At 44.5% G+C, this 20,469-nt stretch overlaps 1 protein-coding gene across 1 annotated transcript in view; it reads left to right on the forward strand.

Annotated features, from left to right (window-relative positions):
* The first annotated feature begins 4,463 nt into the window (after positions 1–4,463).
* IGF2BP3 (insulin like growth factor 2 mRNA binding protein 3) overlaps positions 4,464–20,469 on the forward strand; it is a 112,471-nt gene continuing 96,465 nt past the window's right edge. Inside the window, exons 1-3 of the mRNA XM_066195734.1 lie at positions 4,464–4,768; positions 5,322–5,543; positions 6,809–6,869. Of these exons, the coding sequence (XP_066051831.1) occupies positions 5,369–5,543; positions 6,809–6,869 (236 nt within the window). The 5' untranslated portion in view covers positions 4,464–4,768; positions 5,322–5,368. The remainder of the gene's footprint in view (positions 4,769–5,321; positions 5,544–6,808; positions 6,870–20,469) is intronic.

Here is a 20,469-nt window from a genome sequence, read left to right on the forward strand (position 1 = left end):
ATTATTTTAATGTAATTAAAACGCAGGTGATCAGATTTTTGTTTTGCAAGATCTGTTTGCAAATGTTTGAGAGATGAAAACAAGATACACCAAGCATTCAGTACTTGAATAAAGAGATCCCTGGACAAAATGGGAAAAAAAATTACTTACTTTCAAATCAGCATGTAGAGATTCGTTCTAAGCCACAGTCACCACCTTTCATATACCGGATTACTTATTTAGAAATTGTTTGTATTATTTTAGTGCAGTAACACTGTGATCACATTGCATTACAAAATCAAGAACTCCTGCAACTTTCCGGTCAGCAAAAGAGCACAGACAGCTAACCCCTTTGTAATTCTTTTTTATTGGAAGGAAACTCGAACAGAGCTGGCTACATTATTTTATCTCAAGCTCTAAAATTTCGGATGCATCGTGCGGTTTATTTGTTTCATTCCACGTCGGCACCGCCGCGCTCTCCGTTGCCGTTTCATCGAGTTTTGTAGCATTTTATGATCAAAACTTCCAAGCCACAGCGGAGCGGGGCAGAGCCGGGTGCTCCCGCAGGCGCTGCGCCGAGCCCCGGCCCGCCCCGGCAGCCTCCCCGGTGTCGGGGGAGCCGAGCCGAGCCGAACCGCTCCCAGCTCCGGCAGCGGAACCAGCCGCCGGCGCCGACCCGCCGCCGCCTCCACCAGCTGCCCGGGCGGGCTGGAGATGCGCGCCTCGGGAAGGGCGGCTGGACCCCCCGGGAGCCCCGCTCCACTCCCGGGAGCGCAGATCGCTCCGGCGGCGCGGGGCCGCCGCCACCCCCCGGGCCGGGGAGACCGCGCCGCTCCCGGTGCGGACATCCCGCGGCTCCCCGGTGCGGGCACCCCGCGTGGCCGGCCGCGCTCCCCGTGCCCATACGAAGCCACGCGCCGCCGGTCCTTTGTTCGCCGGCCCTCCCGGCACGGCTGCGGCAGGGCGGCCCCCGGAACCGGCACCTCTGCGGCGTGGCACCCACTTACCGCCTTACAAAGCCCCGGCCCACCGCCGGGAGGGAAGGAGGGAGGGAGCGGGCTGGCTCTCCCGTCCCATCCCGGCCCTGCCCTGCCCCGGCCGGTGGCGCCGCGCCCCCCGCCCGTCTCGTCTCGTCTCCCCTCCCCGCCCCCGCCGCCGCTTTCGCGCCACGCGCCCCGGGGGCCGGCGCGGGAGCCAATGGGCGGCCGCGCCGCGGCGGCGGGCGGCGCTGGTAGGCGCAGGGCGCAGCCAATTGGAAGCGGCGCCGCCGCGCCGCTTTACTACGAGAGGCTATGGCCGCCCGCGGGGGCTGCGCGCCCCGGGGATGGCGGCCAGGCGAGGGCGGGCAGGGGGACTGACGGACGGACAGACAGACAGATGGACGGACGAGGCAGGGGGTGCGGCGGGGCCGGGCCGGGGGCCGGGCGGGTCAGCGCGGTTGTCCGGTCCCGTCCCGTCGGCGCGGGTGTCCTCCCCGCGAGGACCGGCGGCTCCGCGCCCGCGCCGCCGTGGCGGAGGCAGGGGCGGCGGCGGCCCCGCCGTCGTGGCGGTGGCCGCCCGGAGCCCGCGGGGAGCGCCCGCCGCCGCCGCGCTTCGCGCCGGCTGCCCGGCCCCCGCTGCCCATCGCGCCTCAACCAGCAGCCCACGCGGGAGCCTTCCGTGGGCCGCTGTAGTCCAAACAAACCCCACAAAACCAAAACCCGACCGAGCGCAAAAGAAGAAATTTATTGGGAAATATTGGGGCTGCGGGCGGTCCGACGTGTTACCCACCCACCGTGCGCCGAGCCCGGCGGAGCGGGGGGGCTCCGGGCCTCGGGAGGGGGCACAGAGGGAGCGCCCTGCCCGCCCCTGACCGTGCGAGAGGGGGGGACGGACACGACGGAGGCTCTCGGATTCTCACCCGGAGGTGGGGAGAAGCACATGGTTGAGTTTTAATTCTAAATGGCAGAATGTCGTAAAAGCCCTTGCTAATTAAAGATTGGCTGTGCTTCCTTGTGTGCAATATTTATGTAAGTATTTCAACTTCTTCTTGTCTTCTCTGGGCAATAAACACAAACACATGAAATATAGAAAAAAAAATTTTAATAATGCCTTTTCTTACAGAGGTAAATCGAAAAATACATTAATATGTGGGAATGCTCTGTTGTGTGCTCACGCATTTGATTTGTGACTGCCAAAATAAATTACATCAAAAAATTTTAAAGCTATATTCTCAATAACAGTAACATTTGGGAGTGCTCAACTGGTCTGAACTATATTCATCTGTGCAGGGAAGTGGAGATTTGTCAGGCAACATGAACCAATTTTTGTTGTTGAATTGCCTTTTTTGGCATTCAAGATTTGGAATTACTCTTGAAACCACTAACCAACCCACACTTCTTAACAAACAAAGCTATACGTTATTTAGATTTACAGGAAATATTTCAGCTTATTAGCAAGAGATTTTCAGAGTACAAAAAAAAAAAAAAAAGTAGGAGGATTGCTAATAAGTAAGGGTTTCCCCCCCCACCAACCACTTGATTACAAAGCGGTTTATGATGTTGGACAACTGATGCATAGTGTTATCATGAACATTCAATCTTCATTTCTTAAAGAAATCTTCTAACAAAACAGATTTTCCAGACTAGAATATTAAATGAAATATATGCACCCTGTTTTAGCAGTTGAAGAGGAAATACCAGATAATGCTATAGACCAACCATGTAGAAATGATCACATGCAGACTTGTCTTATAGATGCAGTGCAAATCAAATTTATGAAGAATGCAATTAATCTGCAGGAACAGTGACTAATTCCTTTCACAAGTTTAACTGAGAGTTCAGGTGTTTGGAGGGGGCTGTTTTTAACTTAGATAAGCATTTATTTATTTTAAGCAGACTGTACAGAATGGGGTTATGACACACAAATTCATTTAAGAAAGAATTCCACATCCAACATCTAAAAAGTCATAAACTGGTTAAATCTCTAGGAAAAAAAAAATCTTTCTAACCCCAAGATAATTATTTGCTAATTTTCTACAAAATGGAAGTTGTGATTAAATTCTGATTAGTGAAACACAAAACACTCGATTTTCTCAATTGCAACCTGACAATTAAAAGTTCATTAAAAAAAAAACCAACCCTGAGATTAAACAATGGGTTGAAATCACAAATATTAGGGTTTTGGTCAGCCAACCGCTTGGATGCACACAACAAAAGGGCCGTGTTTCCAACTTACTGCAGCATTCCCCCAGCCCCTGACAATTTCACAATGGTCTGGGGCTCCAGCCTCATGGTGAGCCATGTCTCCTTGCATCATCATACCACCACAAGAGAAACCTTCAGCGGCTGACTCACCCCTGAGCGCTGGGTACCACCACCACCATCGCCGAGCTGCGGCGGCCGCAGCGTGCGTAACAAAAGCCTGACCCCAGCACGGCTTCCAAGGAGATTTAAACCACCCCTCTCAATTGTATACGTATTAGAAGTTAGGCACAAAGCTAGGAAGCGTTCCTTTTTACTACAGATTTCCAGACATGCTACAGGACATGAGGAAATCCAGTCACTGCTCACTAATAAAAGTATTTAACCATTTTCCATGGATATACCTATTAAAACGTACCACAAGAAGCCTACCACGGAATAAATGAAACCTTCGGCTAAAGTGCGTTGAATTATTAAACAAAACCTAGTAGATCGCTATATTAAACACAGTGCTGGCTTTCATTTCCGTATCCTTTCTTCATCTTCAGGCAACGTTTTGTTTGCACTGGAAAGGCTCCACACCCCCAAACCCCTCCCCCACAAGCCCACCATTGTATCTGTACGAATGTGGAGAATTATGAATGGTTCCTTAGACCGGGCAGGGGGAGGGGGGGAGGAAAAGAGGGGGGTCGCCAAATCCCTTTGTGTGCCGTTACCAGCCGAGGGCAACGGTGCCTTCGCGTTTCCCCCCACGCCGTCCACCATTGCCCAGATGGGCAGGGAGCGCGGCCCCCCCGCCCCTCCCCGGTCCGGGCAGCTCCCTCGCCCCAGGACTCTCTTCTTCATCATCCCCCAACTCTCCTCCACGCCTTTGTCTTTTTTTTTCTTTTCTCTTTTCCCTCTCCCCCTCTTTCTCCTTTCCGTAAGACTCAGCGCAAGAGGCACCACGAGTAATGCGGGATCATTACCATATGGGGCTCCTCCGGGGCTAGAGGGACCCCCCGCCCCCGCCCGCAGCCCCCCAGCACGCAGCCGCGGCGGCGCTGCGCGGGAGCGGATCCCGCTCTCTCCCCGGCCGCCTCCCCCCACCATCGCACCCCCTCTTTTTTCCTCTCCCTTTTCCTCCTCCCCCCAACCCATACTGCCGGGGAGCGGGATCGCCCAGGCACGACCCCGATGAATAATCCCCACCGCCTGGCACGGCGGGGGAGGAGCGGGGCGGGGGGGCGGGCATTGCGGTGCCTTTTCCCCTCCCTCCCCAGGATCACACCCCGCTCACACGGGGGGAGGTGCGGCCGCCCAGCCGTTTTTGGGCGGAGGGGGCGCGCAGAGCGGACTCCCCCGGCGGAAGGGCAGAGGCGGCGCAGACCGGAGCCCACCCAACTCCGGTTTCCATTTCCCCCGCCCTCCGGCCCTCTCTAAACTTGTCCTGTCCTGTCCAGCCTCCCCCCACCCCTCTCCCCGTCCTTCACCCCGGCCATCCTCCTCCTCCTCCGTGAGTGTGTGTGCGCCCCATCCACTCGCTAATTGAAGAGCTGGGATTCCTCACGTGAGAAGTTGATTTGTAGTTTGAACACGTGGCTCATTCAAAAAGCCGGAATATTCAAGTAATTTTTTTTTCTCTCTCTCTCTCCATCCTTCCCTCCCCCTCCCCTTCTCCCTCTCTCTCTCCCTTTTTTTTTTTTTTTTTTTTTTTTTTTTTTTTTTTTAATACGGAGAGGCGGCGCCTGCATGCACGTAGTGTGACATTTTCATAGTCCGCCTGCTGCTGCCAAAGGGGCTTGGGGGCAAGACAAAAAAAGTAGTTTTTTTTTCCCCTCCCCTCCTCCTTTTCCTCTTCTCAGCCCGCCATCCGCGGCCCCGGCGCTGGGTGTTTCCCCCGTGCCCCCCATGCGCCCGGGTAGCACGGCAGGCACTTAGGGCTCCCGTTTGGCCACGCTTTTTTTCCTTCTTTCTCTCTCTCTCTCTCTCTTTTTTTTTTTTTTTTTTTTTTTTTTTTTTTTTTTTTTTTTTTTACCCCTTGAGAGAGAGAGAGGGAGGGACACAAGCTGCAGATCTGATTTTTTTTTTCCCTCTCCCTGTCCTCTCTCGCTCTCGCTCTCTCCTTCCTCCATCGCATTTTGTTTTATTTCCCCCTTCCTCCCCACCTCCTCTCGCAAGACGAGGGTTGCAGCCCGCGGTGCGCGCCTCCCCGAGCCGCCAGGAAGATGAACAAGCTCTACATCGGCAACCTCGGCGAGAACGTCAGCCCTCTCGACCTGGAAAGTCTCTTTAAGGACTCCAAGATACCCTTCTCGGGCCAGTTCCTGGTGAAGACGGGGTACGCCTTCGTGGACTGCCCCGACGAGAGCTGGGCCATGAAGGCCATCGAGGCACTTTCAGGTGAGCGGCCCCTTCCACCACCCCCGCCCTCTCCCCGCAGCCCCGACGGCTCCCGCCGCTCGCGTTCTTCCGCGGCCGCGGAGCGGCTGCGGCGCCGGCCTGGGCCGCGCCGCTGGTCTGGAGGGTGCTGAGGGGGGCCGGGGGGGGTCCCTCTTCACTCTGGCCCCAGGTGAGGTGGGAACTGTTGTTTTCCGAGCGTGGCCGGAGCTGCCCGGCCTTCCCGTGGAACCTTTGCGCGGGGCTTACGCGGCGGCGGCCCCCCGGGAGTGGCCGGGGAGGGGCGGGAGCCTGGGCCCAGGGACCCGCGGCGCGGCGGTTCCCATGTTTTTCCAAGCCCCGCGGCCAGCCCTGCCCGGCCGGGGGCCCTCGCTGCATTGGGGGCTGGGGGGGGGGGGGGGGGGCGGTGAGTGCAATGAGGCGGAGGCGGGCTTCGGGCGCGGAGCCCTGCGCGGGGCAGCGGCTGCACACACCCACCCCGGGCACAGCTGGACTCCCCCGCAGCCCCTCGCAGGGGCCGCCTCCCCCCCGGAGCTGGGAGAGGCTCCCTTCGGCTTGGCTTAGGCCTCGGGGCTGGGGGCGAGCCGCCGAATCGCTCCAAACTTGGGAGGGGGGAGCCCTGCCTGCCCCCCCCCGCCCCGCGCTGCCCTGTTATTTATTTCGGTTTCTCTTCGCTGCTCTCACGCACCCATCACCGCCTCCAGCAGCGCCGGCTCCCGGCCCCGACATCCTGTTTTTGTGTGCTTTTAAAAAAAAAAAAAAAAAATTCGCGTGAAGCGGTTTTGCGGAGGTCTGCCGGGAGAGGCTGCCTCGGAGGAGATGGGCTCAGGTCTGCCGAGAGAGGCTGTCTCGGAGGAGATGGGCTCGGGCTGCGCTCCGCGCCTCCCTTCGGCTCCCTTCCCGCCCGCTTCCGCGCAGAAAATCGCCCGAAGTTGGCGGCGCGGGGGGTGGCGGAGCCCCCGCTCCCCCTCCCCGAGTCGGGGCCGAGCCCGGCTCCCGCACACGACGTTTCGCGGGCTGTTCGCGGCGCGGGGCGGGGGAAGGGGCCCCGCCGAGGGCAGCGCGGCTCCCCCGCGGCAGCGGCGCGGCGCCGGGCTGTGCCGCCTTGCCGGGCGCCGCGGCCCCGCTCCGCCGCTGCCCGGGCCGCCGGTGAATGGGCTAACGTGTTGCGCTCCTGTTTCCTGCTTCGCACCCCTGCGAGCCCGCTCCTGGAGACGGGGACGCACAGCCGCGCTCGAATATTTTCCCCTTTCTGTTTATCTCGGCAGGTAAAGTGGAGCTGCATGGGAAACTCATAGAAGTTGAACATTCGGTCCCGAAAAGACAAAGGTAATTTATTTTTATCCACATCCCCCGGCCCCCCCCACCCCCCCCCCCCCTCCCGCCCCGCACCGCCCCTTGCCCTTAGTTATCCAGTGAGAAGCAATTTGAAAAATGCTTAGGTTTGTGTTTCTCTTCCCTGTAGATAAATGGACCGCTTTCTTAAACCCATAGGCGTGCACTCAGTGCAGTCCGTGAGGTTTTCTAGAATCACCCCATGTATTTCTAATAGTGTCTTGGCCAGGCAGCAGCAATTAATTACTATTTAATTTATTTTTTTTTTAAATTACCTTTCTATGGGAGAAGCAAATTATTATGGTCTGATGGCAAATGATTGTGTAGATTTTAAAATTTAAAGTTCCATGAGAAGAGTTAAAATCTGTGTGCTAGCAGGAAATGAAATGTGGTGTTGTGCACTGTATAACGGGCAAGCACGTGAGCTCTGCTTCAGCAACAAAAAGCACCTTGTAAATATGCTGGTGGTTATATTTTTTTGATCCTGCCATGTTGGAGTCTGCAGCATTTTACGGGCACATAGTAGAAGTCTCATTTGTATTTGAGAGGATTTTATCATCGCTATTTTGAGCTGGTCTGTAGAAGCAGCAGGAGAAGGACTCCTTCCCAGTAAGGACAGGGTTTATGCATCCTTAATTTCTAAACATACGTTTAATTTTTGCAAGGCAGTAATTTTGTTGGGCCTCATGTAAAGAAGCAATATTTAGAATAAAGCAGTAGTATTTTTACACTGCCTATAGCAATTCAGCCTGCTTCTTTTGCAAATATTTATATGATAGAAAACCTGGCATGCACTAGGAGAGTAAAAAAAAAAAATAGATCAAACTTTCCACGTGCTTGTTCCTGCACTCCATTATTCAATCTGGGAAGTATGTCTGTCTGTGAAACTTTATTACAAGGGGCTTCTACTATTTCAGGATTATTTTTTAAATTACAGTATTTTTAAGATAGTTGACTGGAAAAGATGGTTTATCTGTCTCGATGGGCATTGTATCATGGTATTTTGAGAATTAGAAGTTTGGTCATCTGTTTAGTGTTAAAAGAAAGCTTCACTTGAGCAAAAGAATGGAGGTTTTTTGCTCTAATTAAGGGTAGGGGGAACCCCTCTCTGGACAAAATCATTGCATGTGAATCTTTATGGGTATATTTATCTGATACTTTTCATTGAAAATTAATATGGTGTATGTACTTTTTCTCCTTTAATATGCAATGCATATAGTTTTGAATTACAGTAGCCTACATTTCATGTATTTTTTATATAGAAAAATACTGTTGTAGATGGAATATACTTTTAGATTTAAGAAGAAAATTCCATGGGACATATAAAAATTGATGATTTCCTATTAGTCTAATAAATTAATTTACTGTTATGCTTATTAATCTTAAGCTTGCACAAAGAGCATTCTATTTATGCTTTTGGAAAGAAATTCATTACACTCATATAAAGGTAAATTTAAAATCACTGGTGTTTCCCCAACTTTTTTTTAAGTCACTGTTTAATGTGTTTAAAAGTATTTTTCTGTTATTTCAGCTGCCAGCTGAAATGGTGTAAAAGCCCATTCTTCGTACTGGGTACCGTGTCCTATTTGTGAATTAGCAATTATCAGAAACATTTATCTGTTTGTAACTTGTTGAAAAGGATCCTGCACTGGACTTAAAGCACTTTTCTAGGCATGCGTTGTCTGCATATAGGCATATAGAAAAAATTGCAAATGTAATTGTATCAGCATACCCATATTGCTTCTCCCAAAGCCCTTATTTGTTAAAACACTGTTTCATCCTGCATTATCATGTTGGAATGTATTAGATACAGTTCAGATTTATACTACTGTTTAACAGAAAATTAAATTGTATTTCTCATGACTGTACTTCCTTCCCCTTTGTTTCCGCTCCCCCTCTCCCGAAATCTAATATAGAGAGCCACTTAAAATTCATTCAGTGGCCTCCATATGTAATAGTGACTCTCTTGTTCCTTTTATAGATGTCTTTTTTTTTTTTTTTCTTTTTCTTTTTTGGGCGGGGGGGGGGGGGGAGAGGGTGTCAAAAAGTTGGAGTTTTTTTTCCCTTGTTTTTCTAAACATTTCTTACTGGGCGCATTTTTACTGTTGTTAGTTACACGTGAAAGCAGTTTTCAAATGTTGAGTATTGTTGGTGAGAGTGGTTGAGGTGGCTTCAAAGTAACTTATTTGAAGTCTTTGTATTTTTTTTGCACCAGCGAAAGGTGCAGGAGAGCCGGGGTGTGGTGGGGTGGGGGTTGCTCGGCAGGCCCACCCAATGTGTTTGCACGCTGGAAGGCCGAGAAGCGCTTTCCCAAGAGCCCTGTGCTCTCCTGTGGGCGAGATATGGCTGGAGAAGTGACGCCATTTAAAACAAAACAAAAAAAAAAGTGGATGTGTCAAGTCTGTCTTTCAGCATGAGTGTACAATTAATAGTTCGGTCAAATGATTACTTCATAAGAGAAAAAGTTGTTTGGTAGTGCAACGAAATTATTCAATGCATTGTATTGACCTCTGCTGCTTTGAGGCTGCTTCATGGAGACTCCCAGCTCCACTCCTCACAGCCTCCTTAAACGTGATTTTTATGGGAGTTTCAGTTGGTTTGTGTTTTTTTGGTTTTGTTTTTTTTTTTTTTTTAAACTAGAGTGTGTACATTATCACTCAGAAAGGTAGTTTGTGGGTATCTTTCTGCAGAGACAGCTGAGGTGCACAAGAGGAAAGGGTAAGGGCTTGGTAATCCATATCCTTGTCACATAAAGGAAGGTCAAGAGGTGGTGTCAGCTAGCATTGCCATAAAGTTGAGCTGAATCTAGAAGACATGGAGTGTGCCTGGCTTGTTATTCAGGGCGAAATTCTTGGGCCCAGTAGTCACTGCATTCCAGCCCTTGCTGGATCTTCTGATTTGAAGTGGGCACACCCAGGTTTGCAAAATTGCCTTCCTACCTGCTGTGGAAGGAAGTAAGGAGAGAGCCTGTGTGTGGCTTTCTCCCCCTCAGTCACTTCCCCTGGAAGTATTTGAAAAACAGATGAGGAGAAATGCTGTGGTTCAAAAAAGAGCCCTGGTCAAGGTTTTCTTGATGGAAGGGTGGGGAATTATTTTGGGGGAGGTGCAAAGCATTTAATAAGCTCAGGAGTAGATTCCTGACTTACTATTGAAATCTCAAGGGAATGCCAAAGGAATGCAGCATTTCTGCATTCAGACCCCTTGGTGTGGAAGAAGGCTATTGCAATATTTGAGGGTTTAGGTCACTTTATGCAAAAGTTAGAGGAGACATTGTAATGATTTTGACTGCGAGTCACGCTCTGCGAGGGAAGGCAGGCCACCGTTAGTCACATCCACTACTTAGAGCTGAGTTTTCTCCTGACAAAGCGCAGCAGTGAGGGAGGAGGATGGTGGCTGCCCATGGCGTATGTGCAACTTGTGGTGCGAGGCTTTGGGTACTACCTCGCAGCAATCCAAGAGCAGCTGGCATCTCACAAGGCGATGTAGGCTGCAATCTGATTATTCAAATGGCCCTGATGTCACTTGTGCGTAATGAGGGGGGAGGGCAGGCGCTAACTCTGGGCACCTGGGGATGTGCCTGGCGCAGCCTCCCGGCCTGGCTTCCATGTCCAGGTGGGCTTCCCACCCAGACCTGATCAGCTCCGCCTGCTCCTGGGGCCCTCAGGTACCTAAAATGCTCACAAACGCCTCAGTTGTGGTAATGATGAGATGTTTTTTTCCAACTGGAAGGTTTGTTAATTTCTTTTTTTCCCCACCTCGAGGGCTCTTTGTTGAGAAAATAAATTCACTGTGTCTCTTCTGGGGGATTTGTTTGGGAAGGAGGCAGGAGAAGTGGGTAACAGAGCTGCACCCTGTAGGTAATGGTGCTCTATGGGGAGAGCAGTGGCCTGCCAACTGGGCTTCACTTCTGATGCTGAGGTGTCCAAAGGCTGATTTGGGGGAAACAGTCTCCAAGTCCCCCTCTTGCAGCCACCTGTGTTCCACAGGCCACCATTAGATGGGAATTGGATTGTGTTGCTAATTTTCAGTATAATGAAGGTTTGTGTCCTGTGTGCACAAGACGGTGGGAAATGGTTTTGTGAGGCTCAAGTGCGCATGGTAGCTGCAATGGTCATAGTTATTAAAAAAGATAATTAATTAGCGGCATTGATTTTTGGTTTTGCTTCTGAAAATATCAAGGAGGTAGAAATGTGCTCAAAGAAGACATGTTAGAAAACATGCTATTTCTTAGCTGTATTTATTCTCTTTTCTGTTCTTTCTGCATAAACTTAGTGTTTTCGGGAGTGAAGGGGCAAAACTTCACATGGTGATTTAAAGTTTTTATTCTGTTTCCACATTTGTTTTTGCAGATGTGAACAGAAGATTTTTTTTGGTTTTAATCTTTGAAATTTTTCAACTAGAGTGGAAACACCAGTTGTGACTATTCCTACACAGACAATGAGTTATGACAAAACCAGATAATCTTCACCAACCGTGTTGACTGTTACATTGTGGGAAATTTAATTTTTATAGCTCCTCATACTGTTTGATCATGAATTTAAAAAAAAATCCCTTGCTGCAGTTTTTAAAAATCAGCTGGAACATGTGAAACACAGCTGTAAATGTGTGTCCTGAAAGATTGGTCCTGTTCTTGTTTTGCTAACTTCCCTTTACACAAGGTACCCTGAGAAATATACTTGTAGTGGACTTTAAATTGTGCGTAGATACGGTAAATTTTAGAGGGGTGGAATAAAAAATAACATTTTGGAAGTGTAATTCAAGGGTAGTAAAAATATGATCAGGAAATGTTTAAGATTTTTTTTTATTTCTCCCTTTTTTTCCCCTTCAAGCAAGGGGTAATAACATTTTCCACATTTTTGAGACCTTGACGGTGGTATTTTTGTAAAATGGGGCTGTGTTCATTTCAGTCGCTCTTTTAAGTGCAGAGCATAGGACTCTACAGTGCTGGAGTCCTTTTATGGCTACTGGGTGGACTTCAAATGCTTAGTTTTGACCTGAAAAATTTTTAAATGGCTTGAGATTTACCTACCTAACAGAAGATGTGATGTTTCCCATAGTGTCTGTGAGAGAGGGACAGAATTAAAATACACCTAATTCTTAGTCATGGACAGGACTAGTCCTTCAGGGAACTCACAAAAGAGATTCTTCTCTCCTTAAACCTGTTCTTCTCCTTAGGGTCATCTTATCTTTTAGTATTTTATTGTCCTGGGATTTTGGTAAAAATATATATAGTGGCATGGACCACAGATAAAAACACCTTTTCTTCTAGTGATTTCCTCCTTATGTGAGTCCAATGAGATAGGCACAGGACAATATTGAAGTAGGACTTTTTTTCTTGCAATTTAAGAGTAAAATCTATCATTGGAATTTGATTATTCAGAATCAGTAACTGGATAGAGAGCATGTGCAAAAGTTGAATGCTCTAAAATCTAAGTGACAACTTCGTGTTTTGTATATAGAGTGGGATGGATTAGAAAGTTTGAATAGGCTTCATACATTTAGCAATATCAAGGTGCTTTATATAGTTCTAGAGTGCTTAAAGACCATCCTCTTTTCATGTACTTTTATTTTCATATGCAAAAAGTCTATCTCCACATCAGTCCATTCTTCATCTCTAACTATACAGACTATAGAATTATATTAAGTTATATGCTAATTACTGTTGAAAGCTAAGATAAAACCACAACTTTCCCGTATTTTGTCTAGAAATATGACGGAATCAAATACTTGAGCAGTATTTTATAGTTTTAGTCTGAGGCTTCCGTAGTTTTTCCTTTATTTTTTTTTCCTGGGCATTTCAAATGTAGGCACTTGAATGCCGTTTCACCCTGCATCTTTGCTGGGCAAGCATTACCTCTGCTGTCCAAATGAGGAAAATATCTTGAATGCCCCATTCAAAAATCTCCCCATGTGTCTGTGTTGGAGGTATGCTGGGGAGACCAGTTAGCCCAGTGCATGCCTCTCTGGGCATATCTGTCCATCTGGATAGTCCAGTGACAGTTGTTCCTTGTCATCAACTGGAATACACAACTTGGCTTTGAGAAATTTCTGTGTGGGAGCAAGAGCTCCTGCACATTTGTGGTAAGTATCAAAAAATTGAAATTTTGTATGACCTCCTGGATTTGCTTATTTCTAGATCTGCAGTACTGGTTTCTGAATGTGTTATTAAAGATACGTATATGTAACAGAGAAGAAAATCTTGATGTATGTCGTGGGATACTTAGGAAATGAAGTGCGCTACCCTAATATTGACCCTAGTAAACCTTAAAATGCTCTCTGTGCAATGGCAGTAAAAGAGTGGTGCCAAAAAAGGTGGTTTTCCATTTTTTTTTTATTTTTCTGCAAGTGCATTGAAATTCCAAAATGGAAAATTATGATATTGTTATTTTGCTGACTTGTACTATTGTGACAGCTGGCACAAGAGGAACCTATAGCATAAAAGGTCTCCTGTTCAACGTAGCCTCAGCAGCCATGAGCTTCCCCTATAGCCTGCCTCTTGATGGTGCAGGGGATTCAGCATCTATTCAAATTGCCCTTTGCAGACCTGAATGAATGGAAAACTGCCACTAACGTGCAAAAGGAGGAATTCTGTGCTTTTAATTAAGTTAAAATTTGGATAAGAACACAGATAATGAGTCAAAGAGGGATCCGACCCTTCCTGAGTACAGGACTAAGCAGAGAAATGAAACTGTCTTGAAATAGAAGATCTTCAGCTGGGAAGAACTTTACTCCATTTTAAATTTTTTCGTGTCTTGATTATCTTGTGGCTGTAGCCTCTGCATTATTTCTCACCAATCAGTAGCTTCAAAGAGAACGTGTATGTATATGTGTGTCTCTTGTGTGTGTGTGTATATATATCTCCACATATGCATTTTAAAAGATTGTATTACCATAAAATAATTTGCAGTTTAAGAAGGGACCAGCTAAAAATATCTGGAGAAATTACAAAAATAGTAAGGTTGGGGTTTTTTTGGGGTTGGTTTTTTTAATTTTTTGTCCTAGTACCAATACCCTTGAACACAACTGGAGCTGAATGTTCACTTTTCAAAGATTAACTTTCATGCTCAGCTGAACTTTAGGAATGTTATTTTAAAATATGTAGTCTACACCATGTGTCTAATACATTTTTCCTCTTTGAAAATAGTAATGTTTTATTGTTTTGGTAAATTGTTTTTTAGTTTTTAAATGTTAAATGTACAGGTTTTATATGTTTTCCCTCAAAAATGGAACTCACTTCACCTTAATGGAGCCTTAAAAATTGTACTGCAGAAATAAAAATTCCCAATAAAGGGGACTCTAGTGTGTGTGAACAAAAATTTCTGTTGGAAAAAATAATAAGCTTAAGTTATTAGTTGGCTTTGCAGTTACTTATTTTCCTGAAATTTCATATTAAAGAGCAGTCAGAGATGGAGTAAAAAGCTTGTTGGGCTTGGATTTGAAATTATTCATTAAATATCTAGCATGCATTGATCAAGGTTGGGCTCTAATTTTCTAGGAATAATCAGGGCAGGAGGGCTGGCTATGAGAAAGGGGAGGGGTGGGGGAATCCCTGACTTGGGTGAGTTGTGCTGTGCAGGTGCTCCACACAACTTTTATCCTAGGGTCTGATCCTGCACTCTCCCACTCTCCCTGCCCCTTCTCCCCTGCTGTCAGAGGGAATCCCGAATCCCCAGTGTGCTGCCAGGAGACTCTTGGGAAACAGAGTTGACAAAATGTCTCTATCTTTGATAGGGAAAATGCACATATCTAGTAAAGCAAAAGACCCCAGTTTTTTTTTGTTTGTTTGTTTGTTTGTTTGTTTTTGGGTTTTTTTTTGTGTTTTTTTTTTTTTTTTTTTTTTTTTTTAAACAGTAGTTTTAAAACTGTTGCAGAACAGATAATCCAGAGATTTATTTTTGGTGATAAAGTGGATTGTTTGGTTTATATGCATTGGGGAAATTCTTTGTGGTGGTGGCTTCCTGGTTATCATGGAAGAATAGTTCAATTTTTCCTCCTACATCTAAAGTAAAAATGTCAAAGAAGAGTCTCTTTAGGACAGTGCTTGAAAAACATAATTTGTGGGGTGCTAGAGGAATGTAGGTAACAGTTTAATCTATTACTATAGAATATATTTATGGAATATAATGGAAATTTAATTTTTTTAAAAAATGTGAATTCTGATATACGTGCTTTAAATGATTTTCTGGTGAAAGTTTGTTGGCAAACTTATGCAGGTAATGACTAGGGGAAAAAATTGTCTGTCTTGGACTATTGCTGCTAATTTAGAAATCATTTTTCAAATGACTTTGCTAACTGTACACCAGCTTGCTCAGGCTCCCCTCACCGTTGAGCTTACTGGTTTGTTAGAGTTATGTACTTCTGTGCTGTAGAGAGCACAAAGGTCTGTCCCACCAAGGCAACAGGATTCCTGAATGAACCACATTTTTTCTTGGTGGAAAACCAGTGCTGTGGTGTACAGAGGGAGCTATTCACCAGGGTCAAGACAGAGGGATGGGATGCTGAGTGTCTCTTGGCTGTATCGATCATAGTGGGTGCTGCTGCTCACCAGCAGCAAGAGCTCTCTCACAGTGAGGTTGATGTTAATAGGAGCTCGATTATCTAAGCCAGTCCTAGGTGGTGGTGGGCAGCAGCATAATTTGGTGTTATGCTAACCAAAAGTGTTAAAAGCTGCCATTGCTAATCAGAAGGCATTACTTTGACCCGAGAGAAGTGCTGCGGTACCTCAATACTTGTTTATTATCTGATTGTATGAATTTCCCACCCGCGCAGAAACTTTTAACATAGGATGAGATATAAATGAGAAATGGACAGCTCTTATTGTTTGGGGTTTTTTAAATACTGTGTACTCATTACTAAATTTCTTTTCAGAGTTTAATTCTGGAACTCAGTAGGAGTGGTGTAAAATTGTTCTTGTATTGCTAATAAGAGTTCATTTGAAGATGCATCAGAATGCTTATTCTGCTAAAATACTTTAAAAAAAATCCACCCCTTAAAGCAACCTAACACCCCACATTGTTGTAATAGACAAAAATTAGAGGACTTTTTTTTTATTAAAGACTGAGACTTTTTCCTCAGTGATAATCTGAGTCTTAACAGCAAATGGCGAGTTCCTGTTCTATTTGATGCCTTGCTCTGGGTTGCTGCTTTTTTATGCATTTAGAGTGTATTATATACCTCTATTTAGGAATTTTCTTTTTTTTTTTCCCTGTCATGCACTTGAGGGGCTTTTTTGATAAAAAATGCAATTTCTACCCATTCTTTTGCACTGGCTACTCTTAAACAAGAAGTGATTGTTGACATGTAAATATGTCCCAAATTCTGCTTTTAACATAGAATGGTAAGCTTTAGATAAGAGTGGTGTACACACCCTCTGTACAACTGGGCTTTATGGCAGTTGTTCAGTTGAACTCAAAGCATGAGCAGAATTGTGTTTAACCTACTTATAGTTGTAGTTACCCATTTTGTCTTGAAAGTAATCTTGGGAAAACAGTTTGAAGACTTGTCATTAACTGAAGTCTTGAAATTATAAGGATTGCTCTACCTTTGTGTTTGAATAGCTTCACTAAAATCACGGAATTGCATTCACTGGCCATGGCTGGATTTTGCCTGCCTCTGTGGCAAATAATAGGCTTATGTTTATTGCTTTTCTTCCCTTGTGGCCATGTCACTTGACCCACACTGTTCACCCAGTATGACTGTTACTGGTTTTGCCCACACTAAGCTCAGCAGCTCAGCATGAAACTGAGACTTCAGTTCAGATCCAGTGCCACGCATGAGGTTGTGTCCATCTCCTGCTGTATAGCAGTGCTGTGTTTCGTGCTGTAGCACTCCAAAAAATGGTTTTTCAAATGAAAGTTGAAGTTAAGATTAACTTTTTAAGCTAGAGACTGCTGGTGGAAATCACATGTGATTTTGCACTCCAGAAAGCCTCTCTTTGGCATAGTTCTCACTTGTGTCACCGGATATATCATTTTGGGTGGTACCTTTGGGAGAAAAGGGCAGTAAAAGGAAAAAAAAAATGGCAAAGCATGGAAAAGTCTGTCCAAAACTTAGTCGTGTTTTACCACAATGAAAGCCTGAAAATTCCAGGGGAACAAATGGCATTTGAGCAGTGATAGTTTTCTGGAGGTGGCTCTGGTGTGTCACCTACCTGTTGAGACTGGGGCAAGATGAGGAGAGCTTGGCCTGGTTTAGGGGTGCTGAGAAGGTGTCCTGACCTCTTTTCTCGTTAACTTTCAGCCCTGTGAACTTCCCTTGCTCTCTGTGTACAGCGTGTATGTGGTTGTGAGGTATTAAAGCATGTCTTTGAGGTTTGGAGGAGGAGAGGGAGGGAGTGATTGCTTTGTTTTGGGGCTTTTGGTAGTCCCAGTTCTGGTTGTTACTGGTAGTTTTGTCTCACTGCATAGTCCAGCACTAGGCACGAAGCTGGTGCCACCATCATTTGAAATAAGCTGAATTTTTGGGGGATGATGGTGGGGAGTAAAGAAGACACACAAGCAGTAGTGTTAGCAGAAAGTGGTTAGTTTCCCCCAAAGAAGTTTGATTTATATCTGTGGTTAAATATCTTACAACACCATAGTCTTCCTTAAGCTTTTTTTTTTTTTTTCCTTTTTTTCTTTTAATTTGCTATTTTAACTTTCTCCAGCTCTTTTAAAGAATGTTCTTTAATCCTCAGTTGCTGAGTACATCTATATGCAGGTGGAATGGCTGAATTTAGAAGCTTTGAAAGGTGTATTTAAACTATACTAAACTCTGCTCTAAGGTAAAAGCAATTCAATCTATATGTGGAGGCAAGTTCCACCTAATTTAGGTATCTCTGTTTATAAATCAGTACCATATGATTGTAGAAATAAGCTAGTAATTACTGTCTTGGTGTGATAATAAGCTTGCACATCTGTATACAAACTAAATTCATACTAATTATCTGCTAAATAATTTATTAAATGTGGTCAAAATCATAATCTTCATTCATATGAACTTTGTTCATAATCTTGATTAAAATACCCTACAAAATGCCATATCTTTGAAAACTACAACTTACTTAATGCAAATAATCTTGATGTTAATGATGATTAACTTATAAATTATACTTATGATTTAACTGGTTAGCTGTAGCACAATATAAGCCTTTTCTCTTCTTTAAAAGAAGAGAAAATTAATTCCAAAATTACAATTTTGCTTAGTTTAATGCGAAGTGAACTGAAATAATGCCAATGTTAAACGCTATGTAAAGAGTGCACTTTCCAGTGCAGAAATGTAAACTATTTTTTGTTCTCTGCTCATGGCAGTGTATTCAAATCTACAATGACAGCGAAAAAGTCAGTGCTATCTGTGATATTCATCCTCAAAACCTGTGCTATATCCTGTTTTCTGTGAAAAAGAAATTAAAAACAATGAAATTATTTTAAAATTGATAGTATTTATCCTATAATTGCCCTATACACGGCCACCTAAATCAAAACAAATTTTTTAATAGCATTACTAATGTAAGGGAAAATATTATATATTTACTGTAAAGATTGTTAAAGAAAATACACTGACACCTCTTAAACACAACCAATTTTTCAGCATAACTTCCCTTTGAAAGAAATTGTAGAATTGAAATGTTGCATAATTTAAAGTCAGTGAACAATTGAATTTTAGTTGTTGACTTTTCCAGTTGAACAGAATGAAATGATACTCTAAGGCTTTAATCAAGCCCCGGTATGAAAGCTCAGGGATTGCTTTCATATATTATACTATGTAAGCCTGTGTGCACTAATCAAAGCTGCTATGACAAAAGCACAGAAGATTGTTTTGGTAATTCTTAAAAATGAAGTTTAATGAAAGATATAATTAACAGCATTTCTATTAAGTAAATAAAAAATATTGCGAAAGACTCTTTACATACAGTCTGTGATGTTTTAACTATGGCAGTACAAATTATTTACTGTGCACGGGGATTTACTAGTGTAAATACACTTACCCTGACCAAACTTATTGCTAAAAAAAAAAAAAAAAGGAAAAAGAAGAATTTGCATGGGTATTTCTGCATAAATTCAACTTCTTACAAAATGTCAATAAAAAAGCTAAATTATTTCAGTAATCAGTCTTTAGATCACACCTTAATGAAAAAAAAATATTGTGTATGCGTGCAAGGTGTGTCTCTTTAGTTCTGTGTACCAGCTGAAGGATGGTGCATTCTATACTTAAAGGGTATAAAATTTTTTGAGGACAGAACGTGTAGGTCTTCTAAATAACGTGTTACATTTTTCTGAAAGTACAGCTATGAAATAATTTCATTTGGTGCTGTTCTCTCCACAAAATTTTTGTGTAATCAAATAGCATTAAATTTGTGGAGAATTCTTCAGAGAAAATTACTAAAAAAGTGAGAATAATGTTTGAAAATCACAGACCAAATTTGTTTCTCTTTACAAGCAACAGAAATACGGAAGAAGTAAGGGCATTTAAAAAAGAAATTTCTGCATCTGTTGACATTCAGCATAAAAATAAGTCAAACAGCGGAGTGGTCACTTGATGACTTTTGGGGTTTGATAGGGCAACAGAAAGGAAGGGAAGCTGTTTGGTGGTGACAGTGCAAGCTCTGCGGGTTCTAGCACTCCTCTGGTGCTAGAAGGTGTTATATCTCATCTGATTTAGGTCACTTAATCAGTTTAAGGCCACGTGGAATTGCCATTAGTAAGGGACAGCACTTGAGTGCTCTTCTTGCTGGCATTCCATTGCTTCAACAAAGTGTACTAGTGGAATAATGACTAGAGCATCAAAGTGAGAATTGGTGTCTCTGCAGTCTTGGCTACAGCATGCATCAGTTTATACTTTAAAAGTTTGTTTTACACTTGTGTTATTAAGGCTTATTGTACTGAAGCTATTGAGACAGAAGAACTTATTTATTTTAAAGATATCAAAGATAATAGGAAATGTACAGTAAACCTGACATTTCTGATGTAAAGCTGCTGGAGTATTCTACTTTTTTCCTGTTATTGTGGTCTAGAAGATTTAAAAGAAACAATTTGTCTTTCCAGTACTCTTAATTTTTTTCTTGATTTGTCTTGAGATTGAAAGATAGATTTTTTTTTTTTTTAATTAAACAAAAAGTTTTTTGTCACGTGAGCAAATGAACTGCAGGTCATTGTTAGGCTTTGCTGGAATATCAGATGATGAGCATAGCATCTTTCAAATGCTCCATTATCATGTCAGTGTAAGCTATAAGTTAATAAGTTAATAAGTGTCCTCTTGCAAAGTTGATTAATATATGTATTTTGGAAAAACAGTAGTAAAAATGGAAGCTTCAGTCAGTACAGGTGCAGAGTGAAAGCCATGAGTGCACATGCACACTCTAAATACTTTGAGTGGCTTTAAACAATGGAAAGACCCTGAACCTGTGGCTGTACGTTTGGAAGCGTTGCTTTGCTCTGTGCGTTTGTTAATTTTACTTTTAGTTTATTTTGGTCTTTTAAGCACTAGGACTATTAATTATTTTTAGATATTATTGTATATTCAGTTGCCCAAATGAAGTAGCTGTTGCTGTCTTTTTATATTGTGGAAGAGTCCTGAAAATGTCAGAGAGCCAGTATGGTAGCTGAAGTTCACGTAT

Source organism: Chamaea fasciata, unplaced genomic scaffold (assembly GCF_029207755.1).
Source record: "Chamaea fasciata isolate MVZ Bird 193981 ecotype frontalis unplaced genomic scaffold, bChaFas1.0.hap1 SCAF_1, whole genome shotgun sequence".
NCBI classification, from domain to species: domain Eukaryota; kingdom Metazoa; phylum Chordata; class Aves; order Passeriformes; family Sylviidae; genus Chamaea; species Chamaea fasciata.